Source organism: Pyrus communis, chromosome 7, assembly GCF_963583255.1.
Source record: "Pyrus communis chromosome 7, drPyrComm1.1, whole genome shotgun sequence".
NCBI classification, from domain to species: Eukaryota; Viridiplantae; Streptophyta; class Magnoliopsida; order Rosales; family Rosaceae; genus Pyrus; species Pyrus communis.
The window spans coordinates 1,375,416-1,389,423 of record NC_084809.1 but is presented as its reverse complement, the minus strand read 5'-3'; the positions used below and the strand labels follow the sequence as shown (position 1 = coordinate 1,389,423).

Here is a 14,008-nt window from a genome sequence, read left to right as displayed (position 1 = left end):
TTCAACCACTGAAAAGGAAAGCCTACAACACGAGTATGATAAATGTCCTAGAGATTCTCCCATGCCTGTATTTCTTTTAGAAAATCTTTTAATTATTTCCGAACAATTAGAAAAAAAATTCTTTAATCAGGGAGAATCCAATTCAGATGTAAGATACTTATCTAGAAGATCTCTCATCATAACTGTTATCAGGTCGTGCCGTAAATGTTAAATCTTTGAGTTGAGAAGATCCATAAAATGTTAAATCTTTGAGTTGAAAAGATCCGTCGACCTAACACAATGAGAAATATCTATCTATTTAACTATTCAAGGTCACTAATTTTTTATATCGATAATCATTCAATTAGATTGATAGTGCATTTTTAACATGCAAGTATTTATACTAATTTTATTGAGACCATTTGATATTACGGTCTAGTAGTATTCATCTTTACTTGCAAGTAAAAGGTCTTAGATTTGATTATCACCAAAAGCTAAATTGAACCACATTATTATGGCTGGTTCAGTGTAAAATTTAGTTCACCCCCTACTCCCTTAGTAAATACTATCGTTTGTTAAAAAAAAAAAAAAAAAACAAAAATATTCATTAAGACTAATCCTGATCGTATGAAAATATCTCTGCTTAAGAAGTATGAAAATATCTCTGCTTAAGAAGAATTCACGCACAATGTGTTTACATAAAACTTGTAGCTCAAGCGGTTAACAACGTATATTCATTTACCCCTTGAATGTAGTAGTATTTAAGGTTGTCCTATATTTGATTGACACCTTGTTATGCGACGGTATAGCAATCACAGCCGTAGAACTCTTGAATGTGTATTTATATATCTAAAGTGACACTAAACCAACCAAAATACAAAAAGAAATGAAACACTAGCTGTGTTGTGTAGGACCTTCGAACCACAACCATCTTTATTCTGCGGCCTAAATTCCTTACCTGGCAAATGGCCTAAGCCAGCAGGCAATAGGTCCTCATCAGTCTCTTTTACTGCATTTAATTTCCATCCTACTTGTTCAACGGAGATATCAGTATCCCAAGTCAATCACGCATGCACTGGTCTAGCCTATGAGAAAGTTAAAACGCATTATTTTGAGTGATTGATGTGGGATACCGACACAATGACATCCCATTGCAGGTAAGTTTTTCTCATGTATTACATGGAAACTAGCCTCAATTTTATGCCCAATGATGCATTCTCTAAACCCATCCCACACTTGCACAACAGTCACTACACACATATTATAGACACACAAAAGCAGTAATCTTCATTTTCTAAATCTCTGCAGGTCTAACCAGCTACAAATTCATGTGAACGTTGTTTATAACGTGTTAAGAACGATGAAACAAAATATGAATACACAACGCCCAGCATGGCAGGTGAACCATACCTATGTAGAGGTAAGTAGCACTGTTCCAGGCCCAGAGAGACTCCACCCAGGACCAGAAGTCACCAACATTAGTGCTGCCGGAACCTTCGAATGCAGCTTTCAACACTATAAAAGCAACTGGCGGGAACCCAATAAACCCCAGAATGAGATTGCAAACCGCCCTTGAAAGTGTTCTTATGCTCCTAGCTTTAACATCGGGCTTCAACGGATGAGCCATCAAGCACATTGGTACCATCAGTAACCCCCCAATCTCTGCTGTAGCAAAGTTAATGACCGACATGAGACACAAACCAGTGAAGGCAGCTGAAAGAGTCACTGATTTCAAGATGGGCCATTCTTCTCTTTGAGGTTGAGATTCATTGGCATGAGAAGACGGAGAAGCCAAAACCATGTACATGACCACAAGGCTGAGAACTGAAAGCGAAACCCAGATTGCAAAGCTGGTTGTTGGGGTGCAACTCGGTATTTGACAGATAAAATACGGGAGTAATGAAACAACAGAACCCCACAAGTGGACAATAAAAGCCTTCTTTGTTGCATATAGCCATTTCCATGATTCGAGAGTGACGATGGCCGAGGAAGCAGGTTTCCCTTTTTTCACACTAGAATCAGAGTTACTAGAATTAACATAGAGAGAAGCTGCTACCAAGGGGAGTGGGGCAACTAGTAGGGCAAAAGCAATCATGTAGACTCCCACTGACACAAATTTAGCCGGAGAAGTTAATAGGTACAGAAAAAATGACTGGTGAAACTTCTCTAGAAGGTTGTTTACTGACCGAATGACTCCTTCAATTAATCTGCATAAATAAAAAAGAAACCCACAACAAAAATTTCCACTCAAATACTGAATATTCAAATTATTGCATGCCATAGATGCATACGCAAGTACAATAAGAAATCATGAGTATGACCGGAGGAAAAGATAATAGTAGAAAACAAAAAGAACAAACTGTAAAATTGAAGATGCCCTAAAAAGCTTTAAATGCTTACAGAAACCAAAAAAAAAAAAAAAAATATTCTTATATATGACATATCAAATGAAAATGAAAATTGCAGGGATCAACTTATTAGGAATCAATATTTCTAGGAAGTAGATGCTATTCAGCACTAACCGGGCACTTCGTAGAAGTAAGTCATTTCGCCTGGCTATGTTCTCCAAAGAAGAAAACTGGGGGAAAATTTCCAACGTAATTGCATCAACTTGGTAATCACGGAAGGCACCGTGAGGACCAGTGGGGATACCCAAAGCCTGGCATCATGAAGAATTTGATATAAGTATAAATATCTTTGTTTTATATCCTTTTACATCAAATTCAAAACTATAAACAAAGATTCTTAGCTTCTTAATTTTAAAAGTATCAACAAAGTAATCTAAGACAACAAAAAGAAAGTTGACTGACCTGGTTGTACAATGAACTTGCAAGTGTAGCACTGCCCTCGACATAATCAGCAGCTGGGATACCAAATTTCCAGTCAGGATTTAAGCTTCTAGCAAAATGTCCTAGTGATTCTAATATTTCACCCAAAGTCTTGAGCCACTTCAAGCCAAGTAAAGACCAAAGTTTCTCCACCTTTACCCGCAAACCTTGCCTATGCACTGCTAAGTAATTCACAACATTGATGAGGTCAAGATTTGGCATCTGCCCGTTGGATGCCTCAGCATAGATGCCTAGACTATCCTCAAAATGTTCACTTCGATCTGCTACCTTGATGACAAGAGCTGCAGCCATGGTTCCAGCACGTTTAAATCCGTCGTAAATCGCCCTTTCTGTTGACAGGTTCTCATTCATTTCATACAGATTATTGCTTTCAGGACACATTTCTGCATCTAGCGTACCCAGTCCACTAAATACAGGCGTGTGATAGTCTCTTAGCCAAGCAGAAACTGCAGCATACTCTCCAAATTGGGAATCGGCAACGAGCCATATAACATCCTTGGCCAGCCAAGGAACTCTGTTGAGAAAGGAAAATACCGAGTATGCAATGCCCAAAGAAAAGGCTTCATTCGGGTTCACTTTAGCTGAATTGAAAGGAGTAACTAAGACAATAGCTTCCTTCCCATCACCACGTGGTGCTCTAATAATTCCAACAGTATTGACCCCATGCAACGCACAACTGACGTTCTGCTCAACTCTTCCAGAATCAGGGCTAGAAAAGAAGTGGAGCGGGTGAAATTGGTTTAACTGAGGATGGAACTTGTGAAAACTAACTTCAGCACCCAAGTTCGACATATGCTGGGCAATGATTCTTTGACTTCCTCTGAAACATACCGTAAAAGTTTGATAAATCTGACACGATCAATTAATCTACTTTCAAAGTCGAAAACTTAAGATGTAATGTGCCCGATCGAGCAACCTACCATGGTACTTAAATCAACCTCTAAATATTAGACAGTAGTTTCCCTTTCCAGTGCCGGAGCCCGAAGCAAAAAGTTTAAATTTTGGTTTTTTAAGTAACTTCGAACGGTAAACAGCAATGTCTACACTCTACAGACTACAATCAACATAAACAATAAAGTGCATCGAAAATTTAAACGAATGACATACATTGCTGAACCGAGAGTCTTCGAATTCGAATTAGTCAAATCGTTTACCAATCTATTCGCCTCTGCAACCTCCTGATTCGAAAGCATAGACGCCACGGAGCCTGCGAATTAAGCAACCACATCAGCAGCAACAGAACAATGTTCATAACCGAATACTTTTCGACAAATAACCCAAACGGAAGTGAAAAATAGAGAGAAATTGGAGAACTGACCAGGCATGAGGGCATTCTCGGAAATATAAGTGTTCTTGGCGAGAACCGGAAGCAGCAAGAGCGCCACCACCCCGGCGGCGGAGAAAACGACACTGACAAAAGAGAAAAACGACCGCCAATTCATCGTTATCAGCATTAGCTGGTGACAGCCATGATAATTTAGTATGGGGATGTAATATATAGAAATAAATTAAATTAATTACCTGAACAAGAAGCTGTGGGAGATGAGGAAGATCCCCAGCCATACGATCGGTTTACGTTTAGGTTTAGCTCCGGTGGCGGTCTCGCTACCGCCCTCCGCCATTGTTCTCCGGAGTGGATTCGAAATCCGATGGCGGATGGGATCGGTTGTTTCTGTTAGGGGAAGTGTGAGTTTCTCAGTCGATCAGTCGGAGTCCATATGCAGGGAACGAAGAGGACGAGCCGAGCTGAAAGCCGCAAGTGAGTCAGAGAAGACGAGATCCGAGTTGGCGGGTTGGACTTGAGGACTTGAGGGTGGTATCGGGCTTTTGGGCTTATTTATTGGGTAAAAGACGAAAAGGCCTTTGGGCTCATCTGATATAATATGGGCCATTTTGGCAAAAAGCTTGATCAGCAGGCCAGCCACCACTTCGTTTACCTAAACCAACATGCCGGTTTAGTTTGACGTAGAATATAACGTAATACCACTACACTATAGTACTGACTGGCATGCTAGCGATATTCTAAAACGCAGATGTAGGATTTGAACTAGGAAGCGAAGTATGAAGAATATATGATATAGCCTATGAGCTCGTTTATATGTGCTTTTAAAATGACTGAAAACGTTATTAGAAAAAATATTTTTGGGTTTCAAAACCACTTAAAGTGCTTAGTGCTTCTTTCAGAGAGCACTTTAAGTGCTTTTCCAAAATTTACTAGCATTTTTACTAAGGATTGTTTCCAAAAACACTTTCACCAGAAGTACTTTTAATCATTTTAAAAACACATCCAAACGAACTTTATGTAATCATGTTCAATAGTTTGGGCTAGAGCTTTAATTCTCTCACTGGCCTCTTCTCTTATCCCATTTCCTCCTTTGTTTTCTTCAAACGTTTTAGAAAACAAAACCAACGGATTTTTCTAGTATGCACCGGAGTATAACGTCAATTGCACTACTGCCTTTGATAACCATTGGTAAATCACGAAACTACTTTCACGTCTCACGAAGAGCACACACGAATCGAATTACATGCCGACGCTGCGGTCACAAAATCATTCATTTACGGAGTTCTTTAACATTCATGCCCAAAAGTAATTCGATCTTCCGCACGCAGCAATAACAGTTATTCGACAGAAAAGCAAAACATTCTCAATGGGTTCCAGAAAATCGATTTTACAGACATGCAGAATGTATATAACGTACAAGTAAAAGTGGCCTCAACACCGGCTCAAGGTAGAACCGGGAAGAACATAGGCATAGCCCATTTTAAATAATACCTACAACTACATAAGGTGCACCAAGATCGGTGAGATATATGATCAAGCAAAAGAACCGCAACACCCCTATAGCACCTAAACAATCCTTTCGAAACAAACATCAACTACGACAGTGAGTCTACAGAAACACTACATAGAAAGCTACTTAAGTCGACCATGTAACTAGCTAATTGTTTGATTTTCAGCAAGCACATGCTACTCAGAACTACTAGTGACAAAGGTTAAAGATGATCATAGGCTAGCTACGTAGAAAGCTACTTAAGTCGACCATGTAGCTAGCTAATTGCTTGATTTTCAGCAAGCACATGCTACTTAGGACTGCTAGCAGCCACGTAGAAAGCTACTTACGTGGACAATGTAGCCTGCGAATTGGCAACAATGCCAATATGTCCCCATGTTCTTTCTTAATCGAATCATTTCATTTCGCTTGTATAACTAATTACCCAAAAGCAAACACGGAATCAAATATACAACCAAAAATTGGGATGCCAGAAAACCCAACAAGCTCAAAATCCAAATACAAATTGAGTCATTGACCTACAAAAATTAGCTGAGCAGAGCAGGTTCAGCCAGCTAATTGCCCGTGTTCAAACATCGCCGAGATGTCCAACCTGGATAAAATGTCCGAAGACCCTCTCTCCTATTCATTACAAACAAAGCGAAGGCGCTACTTAGCCCTAAAAAGAATGAAGGCCGTGCGACACACGCAGAGTTCTTGAGCCATCAACCATTTCATTTTCATTGCATAACTAATTCCAACAAGCAAACACATAACCACACACCCAAACGAACATTCCGAAAATCGAAACAGATTCAAATTGCAAGTAAAAATTGAGTCAACAAAACCCATTTCATTCTCTGTTTGCATAAAACAACAAAGACGATCTAACAGTAAGCAATAAAATCCAATACCATATCTCAATAATAAGGTAGCACATTATATAAAATAGCGAAAAACTCCGAACAACGACAAGAAATATCGAATCGGTTGAAAAAACCTAAGCGGTGAGCACGACGGCGCCACCGGCCTCCTTGATTTTCTTCTCGGCGGTCTTTGAGATCAGCTTGGCCTTCACCACCAACGGCTGAGACGGCAAAACGCCCTTCCCCAACACCTTGAAGTAGCCGAACTGAGTGACGTCGAGCAACGGCGCCTCGCTTCCTCCCTTGGCGGCGGCGGCCTTGTCCTTCACGTCCTGGGGTACAAGCGACCACAGCTTGTCGAGGTTGACGATTGGGCAATGGAACTTGTTGCGCAGCCTGTGGAAGTACCTCATACCGACCTTACCGAAATACCCTGGATGGTACTTGTCGAAGAGGATCCGGTGGTGGTGCATTCCTCCGGCGTTACCGCGACCGCCGGGATGCTTGCGGTGCTTGCCGATACGCCCGTGACCGGCGCTGACGTGGCCCCGCTTCTTGCGGTTCTTCTTGAACCTCGTCGTCATCGTCGTCCACTAGGGTTTTTGGGGGGCGGCTGCTGGTGAAATGCAGGAGCTTAGGAGCTAGGGTTTTTTTGGAAGAATATATAGGGAAGAGGAGAAAATGGATTGTCGAAAGACATGAAACGCCGCGTTTCGATTTTGGGCCGTTGTTTATTTTTTTCCCGCCTCCATCGCGGGTTTCCTGGAAAGTTGGGCTTTTCTGTTAGAGCTTGGGATCAACGTAAAGTTGAAATTGGGCCTCACGTGGAAATATCAACTTTGCTCTCTAAAAATATTTAGAAAACTAAAAATTAACAAACATTTGATATTAGATTGCGTCGGCACCAAAATATGATAGCTAACCCATTATGTGACGATGCTTCAAATTTTCATTACACGCAAAAATTATCATTCGAGCCTCGTGAATATCGTCATTGGATTAAAAATGCCATCAAGTAAAGATCAAAATCGATTTGCGAAAAACGAAATCCCAAAAATGAAATCAAAACACGTATTAGGAATTCATAAGAAAGAGAGAGAGATGAACATGAAATTAAATTTAAATAGGGAGGTGGCTGAGTAGGTAGCTCGGTTAGTTTTTTCATCTATGTTTCTAAAACCCATAAAATGTGAGTCTCTTCTCGATTTGAAGAAACTTTTTTTTTCTGTCGGTGTTATGAACTTTTGAAGGAGTTGGGTGGGTCGTGTTTTTCTATTTTCGGAGTTTTGTTAATGATTTTAAATCTTCTCTCTTTTTAAAAAAGTTTAGTCCATGCGGCACCACATAGGTCTGACACGTCATCAAAGTAATAGTAAAATAAACGCAATGGGACGGTAGGGACGATATTCATTTGTGATACCAAATTCAAGGACGGCATTGATCGATTTTCAATTTCAAGAACTAAAATAAAGAGTGATGTCAATTTCAAAGATCATGTATGATAAAAAAAATCCTATTTTATAAGACTGGCGCAAAATTTTCGTTATAGGGTCATACTTATGTCCAAATTAACTAGTACTTTTGATATTAGCTTCTCTATAAATATTGTACGAGCAATTGATTGGGGATTTGTTTCTTTCTTACAGAGGAAAATAAAAATACATATATATTTAATTCGTGAGACTTGAGACTTGAGAGGGTTTAAGATCCTCAGCAGCTAACATTTCCTTTCCTCCTACTTTATAGGTCGTCTTTTTTTTGTTTGTTTGTCGATTCTAGGTCTTCCTCTTCGCTCTCTGTACTTCCTCCTCTCAGAATTCGAAACCCTCATGGATTCGCATACCAACGACCCCAACCTCGACGGCGAAGCTCACGACATTAACCGGCCAGACCACCGACACGAGCCGGCGGAGGATGACGACTACAGCAGGTCCCAGCCTCACACTGGCGACGGCGCCAGTCCCGGGTAATCTCTCTTCTCTTTTACTTTCACGCCACCGTTTGGTTCCCGAGAAAATTTAGGGCAAACCCAGAAAAAATCGAAATCTCAGCTTAGCTATCTTTCTCTAATTCCGTAGGAAAATCTTTATAGGGGGTCTGGCAAGAGAGACTACCACAGGTAGGATTTTCAATTTTCGTATCTGCTTAGTTGATTGATTACTGTGATTTTTTAGTTTTTAGGGTTTCTGATTGGGAATCTGTTCTGGTAATGCAGCGCAATTTATAAAGCATTTTGGTGCGTACGGTGAGATTATAGATTCGGTGATAATGAAGGACCGGAAGACGGGGCAACCCCGTGGTTTCGGGTTTGTGACGTACGCAGACCCTTCTGTGGTTGATAAAGTCATTGAGGATGCTCATGTTATCAATGGCAAACAAGTAGGTATTTTTGAGCTGTATACTTCTTTTGTTTGTAGAAAAAGGAACTTGCGTATGAATTTTTTTTTTTTTTAATAATTTGGAGGTCGAAATCAAGCGAACAATACCCCGGGGAGCAATGGGTTCTAAGGATTTCAAGACCAAGAAGATTTTTGTGGGTGGAATTCCAACAACTGTAAATGAAGGTGCTCTTATTTGTTGGTGCTTGTCCCTTTTCAGTTTCTAGTTCTTGAGTATAGTTAATGAGGTACTTATGTTTTTTTGTAAATGGGCAGAGGAGTTTAGCGACTTCTTTTCACAGTACGGAGAGGTCAAGGAACATCAGATTATGCGGGACCACTCCACCGGTCGCTCCCGTGGATTTGGATTTGTTACCTTTGACACAGAGCAAGCAGTGGATGAACTCTTGGACAAGGGGAACAAGCTTGAGTTTGCTGGAGCTCAGGTGAGTTGTCTACTGAAAAACATTTGTCTGTGCCCTTGTATGCTTTATGATTATGCCACATGGAGCAAATTCCTAAATAGTTATCGTATGCATTATCTGTTGCATTGGTTGTAGTTTAGGATTATGATGTGCCGAATTTTGCATTGATGTTCCACATATCCTCATTAATTGTCATATTCTTGTACTAGTGAGTAGCGACATACACGAATGGCCATCTCAGTATCTTGTTTTTCAAGATTTTGTGTTTATTATATGTGTCGTCTCATGTTGTCAATTGAGTGTTTGGTCCCTCTTTTTAATTTTCTGCTTTTGCAGATCGATGTGGAATAATGGTTTTGATGGGTTGCACTAAATTGTTGCTTGGTTTAGTAGTACCTGTAGATTACTTAAAAGTTACTTATTGTTTTAATTACCAAAAAAAAGTTCGCATTGCTTTATTCACTGTTGAAGTGATGAATAAGGAAACCATGGTACAGTATGCTTGACCAAACAAAACTAAGGTAGAATTCACTTACGTACAAGAAAATAGTTTACTTGTACTCAGATGGCCTGGCCATATAGTAAATGCATCTATGATCATTCAAGAAGCTTGATAATTTGGATTCATCTGTTATTTCTTGTAGGTGGAGATAAAAAAGGCGGAGCCAAAGAAGCCAAACCAACCTGCACCACCATCGAAACGTTATAATGATTCTAGACCTGCATATGGTGGTGGGTATGGAGAAAGCTATGGTGGATTTGGAGGTAGCAGTTATGGTGGTGCTGGTGCTTATAGGTCAGCTGCTGCTTATGGTGGTAGAGGCAGTGCTTATGGAGGATATGGTGGCAGTGAATTTGGCGGATATGGAGTATATGGTGGCGGCAGCGGTATAGGGGCTTATAGGGGAGAATCTTCCATAGGATATTCAGGCCGTTATGGAGGAGCCTATAGCAGGGGTTACGATATGGGAGGTGGTTACGGTGGAGCTGGTGAGAGTTATGGGGGATATGGAGGTGCTGGTGGGGCAGCTGCTGGTGGTGGTGGTTATGGGAGTGGCTATGATGCAGGTTTTGGAGGTGGTTACGGGGGTGGCTATGGAGGTGGTAGTGGAGCTGCCTTTTACGGTAGTAGAGGAGGGGGATATGGCGGTGCAGGTAGTGGCCGATATCATCCATATGGGAGGTAGAAGGGTCTGTTGTATTTTAGGATGAACGAAGTCTGCAGCTAAATGAACCTAACTTTGTAGCTATTGGCTTCAAGCCTACAGGCGTATGTTTCCAGTTTCTCACTTGGTCTCAATTCTCTCTTTCTTTCTTTTGCCCCAGCGGCAATGGAGGCCGGTAACCTTGTGTCAAGGACGTTCCGTATAATCTTCTGTTGAATTCTTTTTATTTGATTGAAGCCCTTTATTTGTACCAGGACTATGAGATTAAAGAGACCTGGCAATTGACATTAACAGGCTGCACATTTGTGCAGATGTTTGCATTCTCTCACTGAATTTTATTTCGTACGATGGCTTAGAGACTGCCATTAGTTCTTTTTTCGCGGAATCCGCTATTGTGTTAGCCATTTTTGTTATTACTTTCTGAGTCCGTGGGACTTGTAGGATCTCACCCGTTGGAGATGTTCTTACAAATTTTTCCATGATTTGCCAGTTTTTGTTTGGAAAGCATTTCACCGTCTTCCATCTTTTGTGATGCTTGTACGTCTTGGGCTCTGCCCTTTGTGTCAATACATGCTTTTAGATATTTTCTTTTTAACTCGTATGAAATTTTTAGTTAAACCCAAAAAAATAATAATTAGACAACCAGTACCAATTAACCTTTGATTCGGTGATGCTTCTCTTCCTAGTGATGGAAGCAGTTTTAAGTTCGAATCACTTGACTCCTACAACCAAAACAAAATGATTAAGAAAATAGTATATTGTTACTCATAAAACAATTTTGTTAACTTCATAAGGGTGAAATGGTTTCGATCAGTATTCAAAATATCATTATTATTGAAAATATTAATATATAAATTTGTGAAAATATGGATGCATCTTTTGACCCGTATAAGTAACCCAAAAAAGAGAGAAAAAAGATGAAACTATTTTTCTGATAGGCATGCCTTTTCTCCGAGCTGGTCTGTGTCAAGTATTAACCACATATAGGAGAGATTTTTTAGTGTGATCGGCACATGAAGTGGTACACTACGTGTCACTACACAAACGATGAAATATAATGTGTGTTAAAAGATTATTAACTTAAAAAATAAAATTTCTCATCAATTACATAAAATTATATGAGACATCACAATTAAAAATTTCGCACGCGCGATAGAGAAAGAATGGCGACGGTGTCCTGGAATCTGAGCCCGAGTCCACGCCCAAAGGTGCACACAGACTCATAGATCCCAAAGGTGCACACAGACTCATAAATTTATTTATTTATTTTACATATTTTATTTATAAAATAATAATAACTGCTAAAATCTCCATTTGGTGTCGCCATTGTTTGTTCTCGTAGCTGCTTCAAGTCTCCTGCAGAAAGAGAGATAAGAATCGAGATAACTATGACCCTTACAAAGTCATCAAAATTACGCCTCCGCCCAACAACCTCGGCCTTCGTTGCTTTCCCTCCGTAAGTCCTATCTCATTTTTGCAAATTATTAATCTTTTTCTGCGAATTATTTTTTAATTACTTTTTGTATGAGGAATTGCAATTTCATAATTGGATAAGAAAACTAGAGAATATGTTCCAATTAAAATATAAAAAAGTACCCAAGTTTTTATGAGAAAGGAATCTTTCTTAATCTCTTCCTCCTAATCCATTAAATTTAGAGGTTTGAGCTATTGGAATTTAATGTAACGGTAAAAATTATTATAAGTTTTAAAGTGAGTCTCTATTTATAGCAGTTTGATCAAATCTCAATAGCCCGAATCTCCGGACTTGATGGATTAAGAGAGAGGGATTCAGAGAAGATCCCTTTCTGTTTTTATGAGTCCACTAAGTATGGTATTTCAAGCTGAACCGTTTATGTTTTAGGTCTTTTCTCAAAGATCACATATTCAAAAAATTACCCCACTATGAAGCTATATGACCGTTGAATTAAGTGTTTAGAGTTTTTTTTTTTTTTTCAACAAATGAATGTGTTGATGTTTTAAATTTGTCTAATTTTTTGCAAGATGATATAAGTGATGATTCGGATCATTAAAATACATTACGGAATGAACCCAAAATAATGCATGTCAAAAGATATGTAAAAAATAGAGTCACGGATCAACTCCCTGTAAAAGGAAGCTATTAAAATGAGAGGCACAAATGTTTCCCTTTGCTAGACAGATTGGGGACTTGTGGCAAAAGTGCTTCAAATCCCACTAATAATTTTGGGGATCAATTCTGAATCTGTGAATGTCTGTTGAGTGGGAATTATGCATGTGCTGCTGCTGCTGCATTTGCTCTTGCTTATTATATTAATTGTATTATGAGCTGTTTAAGCTCGATTACTGCAATGATTAAGCACTAATGCCGTCGATTAGGATGTCACAGATGTACAAATTGACTGTAAAAGGAAGTTTTTCGAATGTCATGAATTTGGTAGAAGCTGCGTGATCGATGTATTGAAACTTGAAAGAGTTGGTCACTGAAATCCCTCTAGGGGGCCATATACACTTGTTCTGATAGATTGGTGTTGGCGATGACTTTGGGAAGTGTCACAAAGAAGAAGCCCTTTATGGTTTTTGGAGGAGGTTGAACCCCAATGCGTCCCACTTTTCCTCTTCTTTTCTCTTTTGGCTAGTAAGCATCACTGTGCCGTCGAGAAATGCAAAACCATACCGAGGATGTGAGGCATCCTCGTTTAAATGTGTATCGATAGCTTGTCATGTAGGCATCAGATGGTTTCTTCTGGTGTGAAAACATTTCTAAAGTAGTGTTTCACTTGGGTAAAAACATAGCATAGACCGTGTACTTAGTCGTCTTGGATCTTTCAGAAACTGTAAGAAACTAGCAGATTACTTGGACAATACTATGTCGAAATGAAGATAAGCAATGTAATTCACATTCGCGGCTAACTTAATTAAGCGTGAAGTTAAGAGCACAAGTTTTTCGATGGTTTAGAAGACACAAGTTTCAGTGTTTACTGCACACACCTAAAGAACACAGTGACCGAGCAATGGTGAACGTGATCACAAGGTGATCAAAGTCTTTGTGTTGCGGCATTTTCTTTTCTTAAGTGTCTAAACGCCGTTTTATGTTGTTCTCAGATGTACAGGCATGGAAGATGATTCACGTACGGGAACAAAGTTGGTCCTTTTTATTTGGCTAGGCAAATGATCACCATCTATGAGATTTGAAGTTCTCACACTGTTTCATTCTCCATCACATTTGTGCGGGGAGAGGGCACCCCTTCGCACGTGTTCAGGAAACTGCACCGGAACCTTCCCTAAAACTATACTTGCATCCAAACTGATCGTTTCTCTCCGGCATGCTATCAGTATTACTCTGTTGTGTTGTTTTCGTTTATACGAATAACTATGATTAGTGTGATTACGTCTGTCTTGCTGTCTATATTACTCTGTTTGCTCATCCATGGGGGAGCGGCAGGCCCTACGGATGTGTGTGATACATCAAATTTGCGACCGAATATGCTATTTTCTTGTCTTTTGATTTTCCTTGTGTGTATTCTTATTGCACCTTCCATGCTGCAGAACCTACATTGCGGGGACAGTGTGACAATAGAAGGCCAAACTTACA

General features: G+C 39.8%; 3 protein-coding genes across 5 annotated transcripts; 1 reads left to right on the top strand and 2 right to left on the bottom strand.

Moving 5' to 3' along the window:
* Positions 1–772: 772 nt before the first annotated feature.
* On the bottom strand, positions 773–4,636 carry LOC137739442 (uncharacterized). Of its 2 annotated transcripts, XM_068479011.1 has the most exons (7): positions 4,350–4,636; positions 4,147–4,238; positions 3,936–4,035; positions 2,790–3,648; positions 2,502–2,638; positions 1,390–2,186; positions 773–1,059 (listed from the first exon to the last, which is right to left on the bottom strand). In XM_068479011.1, exons 1-7 carry the CDS (start codon positions 4,448–4,450, stop codon positions 1,040–1,042), a joined length of 2,106 nt encoding a protein of 701 aa, XP_068335112.1. In that variant the 5' UTR covers positions 4,451–4,636; the 3' UTR covers positions 773–1,039. The 2 variants fall into 2 exon arrangements, with proteins under 2 accessions (XP_068335112.1, XP_068335111.1); XM_068479010.1 differs by lacking the exon at positions 773–1,059 and having other exon boundaries at positions 1,259–2,186; positions 4,350–4,635.
* A 1,766-nt stretch (positions 4,637–6,402) lies between these two features.
* LOC137740144 (large ribosomal subunit protein uL15x-like) lies at positions 6,403–7,117 on the bottom strand. The gene has a single exon (XM_068479957.1). The coding sequence runs from the start codon at positions 7,050–7,052 to the stop codon at positions 6,603–6,605; it is 450 nt and encodes a 149-aa protein (XP_068336058.1). The 5' UTR covers positions 7,053–7,117; the 3' UTR covers positions 6,403–6,602.
* A 1,107-nt stretch (positions 7,118–8,224) lies between these two features.
* Positions 8,225–10,757, top strand: LOC137739717 (uncharacterized). 2 transcript variants are annotated; one of them, XM_068479397.1, is made up of 6 exons: positions 8,225–8,434; positions 8,547–8,587; positions 8,684–8,847; positions 8,933–9,032; positions 9,123–9,292; positions 9,916–10,757. In XM_068479397.1, the coding sequence occupies exons 1-6, from the start codon at positions 8,298–8,300 to the stop codon at positions 10,456–10,458; spliced, it is 1,155 nt and encodes a 384-aa protein (XP_068335498.1). In that variant the 5' UTR covers positions 8,225–8,297; the 3' UTR covers positions 10,459–10,757. The 2 variants fall into 2 exon arrangements, with proteins under 2 accessions (XP_068335498.1, XP_068335499.1); XM_068479398.1 differs by lacking the exon at positions 8,547–8,587 and having other exon boundaries at positions 8,244–8,434.
* The last annotated feature ends 3,251 nt before the right edge of the window (positions 10,758–14,008 follow it).

What these genes read in the sequence shown, in the direction of transcription:
- LOC137739442 (XM_068479010.1), bottom strand. Translation starts at nt 4,450, where the DNA reads ATGGCGGAGGGCGGTAGCGAGACCGCCACCGGAGCTAAACCTAAACGT. An exon ending in CAAGTTCATTGTACAACCAG is followed by an intron (nt 2,639 to 2,789) that starts GTCAGTCAACTT and finishes TCATGATGCCAG; the next exon opens with GCTTTGGGTATCCCCACTGG. An exon ending in TTACTTCTACGAAGTGCCCG is followed by an intron (nt 2,187 to 2,501) that starts GTTAGTGCTGAA and finishes TTATTTATGCAG; the next exon opens with ATTAATTGAAGGAGTCATTC.
- LOC137740144 (XM_068479957.1), bottom strand. Translation starts at nt 7,052, where the DNA reads ATGACGACGAGGTTCAAGAAGAACCGCAAGAAGCGGGGCCACGTCAGC.
- LOC137739717 (XM_068479397.1), top strand. Translation starts at nt 8,298, where the DNA reads ATGGATTCGCATACCAACGACCCCAACCTCGACGGCGAAGCTCACGAC. An exon ending in GGCGACGGCGCCAGTCCCGG is followed by an intron (nt 8,435 to 8,546) that starts GTAATCTCTCTT and finishes CTAATTCCGTAG; the next exon opens with GAAAATCTTTATAGGGGGTC. An exon ending in ATGTTATCAATGGCAAACAA is followed by an intron (nt 8,848 to 8,932) that starts GTAGGTATTTTT and finishes AATAATTTGGAG; the next exon opens with GTCGAAATCAAGCGAACAAT.